This window comes from Fukomys damarensis, unplaced genomic scaffold, assembly GCF_012274545.1.
Source record: "Fukomys damarensis isolate Sample0158 unplaced genomic scaffold, DMR_v1.0_HiC HiC_scaffold_37, whole genome shotgun sequence".
Classification (NCBI taxonomy): domain Eukaryota; kingdom Metazoa; phylum Chordata; class Mammalia; order Rodentia; family Bathyergidae; genus Fukomys; species Fukomys damarensis.
The window spans coordinates 11198016-11200402 of NW_022900949.1; the positions used below are offsets into that span (position 1 = coordinate 11198016).

Here is a 2387-nt window from a genome sequence, read left to right on the forward strand (position 1 = left end):
GGGGAGAGGGCCAGCAGCAGCTTGAGGGCCCACGCCATCCTGTCCCTGTGTCCCCGCTGTCAGCCCACAGCCACTTAAGTAGCGGTGCCTGGGCCTCAGTGCCCCGCCCGCGGCTCCAGGGGGTTCCCAAGGGGCTTCCGGCCTGACCCTGGCCCAGGCTGCAGAAGAGAGGAGGGCTGGGCTGGGTCAGAACCGGTGGCGCGGAAATGTCTGGTCCGGCTCCAGGCGTCCTCCCCTGCGTGGTGGAAAAGACTGACCGCCGCGGACGCTAGTGAGCGGGCCTGCGTCCCCGGTATGATGGAGCCCAGGGCCGAGGTCTCCATGGAGTTAGGAGAAGTCACCCGCTGCCTGCCTTCTCTGTCACACAGGTAGACCTAGGTCTGGGTCCAGAGGGGCCCGGGCTGAAGCCCGGCCAGCCGGCTGCCAGCTCAGAGTCCAGGAACCTCTTTCACACCTAAGGAGCCGGCCTGCCCTTTGCCTCTGATCCCTGTGAGCACTGTTTCCCTGATGCCTTCGTGGCTCGTTGCTTCCACAGCTCAGGGGTGACATCAGGCACACACGCACACCGTGCTGTCATGGAAGAAAATCCAGAGCCCTGAACACCTGCCCCTCAGGCAGCCACAGGGACTTTGCACAGGTGGTGCCCGTCCCTGCTCGGCCTCTGCCCAGCCCCTGCCTCCCTCCCTGACTTTCTCCAGGGACCTTGTCCACCAGGCCTTTGTAGTCCTGACTGCAGGCGTGAAGTCCATCATGGGGAGGGAAGCCCCACCCCCCACCCGGACCCCAGCACATAGGGAGACAAGTTTGTATTGGTCCAGGTTTGGCCTCAGAGGACCTCAAGTAGGAGATCTCCATCTCTGTGCTTCAGTCTCCCCAGCATGGAGTAAGGGGAGGCAGCCAGGCAGCCCAGGCCCAGGCACTTTGTCAGAGGCAGAAATTGAGGCCTGAGGGACGCTGGGAGTTGAAGGGAGAAACTGAGGCCCAGAGGGAGCGGCCCGTGGGTGGGCTCTGCGTGACTTGGGCCGTGGCTCCTGCGGTCCCCTCCCCTGCTCCAGGCCCGATGCCGGAAGGCCGCACAGGAAGGCAGCTCCAAGTAGTAGGCCCTCCCAGGGAAGCTGGGCCCTTAACCCGGGCGGCAGGCTGGAGAATGGCTGCTTTCCAGCCCCTGACCCTGCTTCCTGCTGCCCCCAAGGCCCGCACCACAGGCCAGGCGGGGAGGGGTCAGTGGGCGCCAGGAAGGCTGAGGCCACCATAGGCCTGTCCCCGCTCTGCCCTGTTCCGACGGACATGGCGCTCGGCCCAGACCTGCCTGTGTGACAGCAAGGGACAGACACGTGGATGAAGACAGAGTTATATACAGACAGACAAAGACACAGACACAGACACAGACGCGCACAGATGCGCTCACACAGGTGTACTCACGTGTGAGGTGAGCAGGGGAGCACAGGTGGGCAGGGCCCACTGGGAGCTCCGGGCAGGGCACAGGGCTGGCATCGGGGAGGGGGACAGAGAGAGACACAGAGACAGACCAGAAGATATAGAAGGAGATAAAGACAGAGAGACGGAGACTTAGAGAGGTGGGGGGGGCAGAAAAACAGAAGAGACATGTCCCTGGGGGTGGTGGCACACACCTGGGATCCTAGCACAGGTATGAGGCTTGGTGGACTTGGTGGGCCAAGGAGACCACGAGGAGCTGGGACCCTGGTGCCCTCGTCCCTGCCCTGGCCCTTTCCGCCCACCTGGGCGCCTTTCCTGGGCTTCCTGTGCCCGGCACCACCGCCTTCCCGGCACATCCCACCCGCTCGGGGAAGTGCTTGCGGTGGCAGGAAGCCTCCTTCCCATGAGGGTCCAGCCCCCGACCTGCATCCTGGCTCCTGTGCAGGGAGTGTCCCAAGGCTTCCTGGCTGGGCAGCCAAGGGCCTCCTCGCCCCTCGCCCTTCTCAGTTTTGGGTCCAGCCAGGGTGACCATGGAGGGTGGGGGCAAGGCAGAGATCGGGCTGAGAGGACGCATCCATGGTCGGTATGGCTGTGGCTACCCCACACCCCGCAGGCGCCCACCACAGGCAGGGGACTCTTCCAGCCCATGGGGTCTCCGTGTTCCTTCTTCACCTCTGCTTTGTGGCCTGAGGGCCTGGCGGGAGGGCTGGCATAGGGACTGAGGTCACAGCTGAGGTACTCGGACTCCACCTGCCCACTGTGACACCCATGGGGCAGGTTTGGGCTCCGGTAGCTGACTCAGGCCTGAGAGGGCCACCCATACCCACTGGGCCTGGGCAGGGGCTGCGGTTGTGCATACTTGGGCTGGTGACAGCCTCCGCAGTCCTGCTGTGACCTCTCCTCGTCTTCTCCCTGTCCAGCCTGGCCTGCTGGAGAGGGGTCCCAAGCAA

General features: G+C 64.5%; 1 protein-coding gene across 1 annotated transcript in view; it reads right to left on the minus strand.

Annotated features, from left to right (window-relative positions):
- The window catches only part of Madcam1 (mucosal vascular addressin cell adhesion molecule 1), a 6700-nt gene extending 4731 nt beyond the window's left edge, over positions 1-1969 (minus strand). The window contains exons 1-2 of the mRNA XM_010635150.2: positions 1740-1969; positions 194-357 (exon numbers count right to left, since the gene is read on the minus strand). Of these exons, the coding sequence (XP_010633452.2) occupies positions 194-357; positions 1740-1969 (394 nt within the window). The remainder of the gene's footprint in view (positions 1-193; positions 358-1739) is intronic.
- Between the last annotated feature and the right edge of the window lie 418 nt (positions 1970-2387).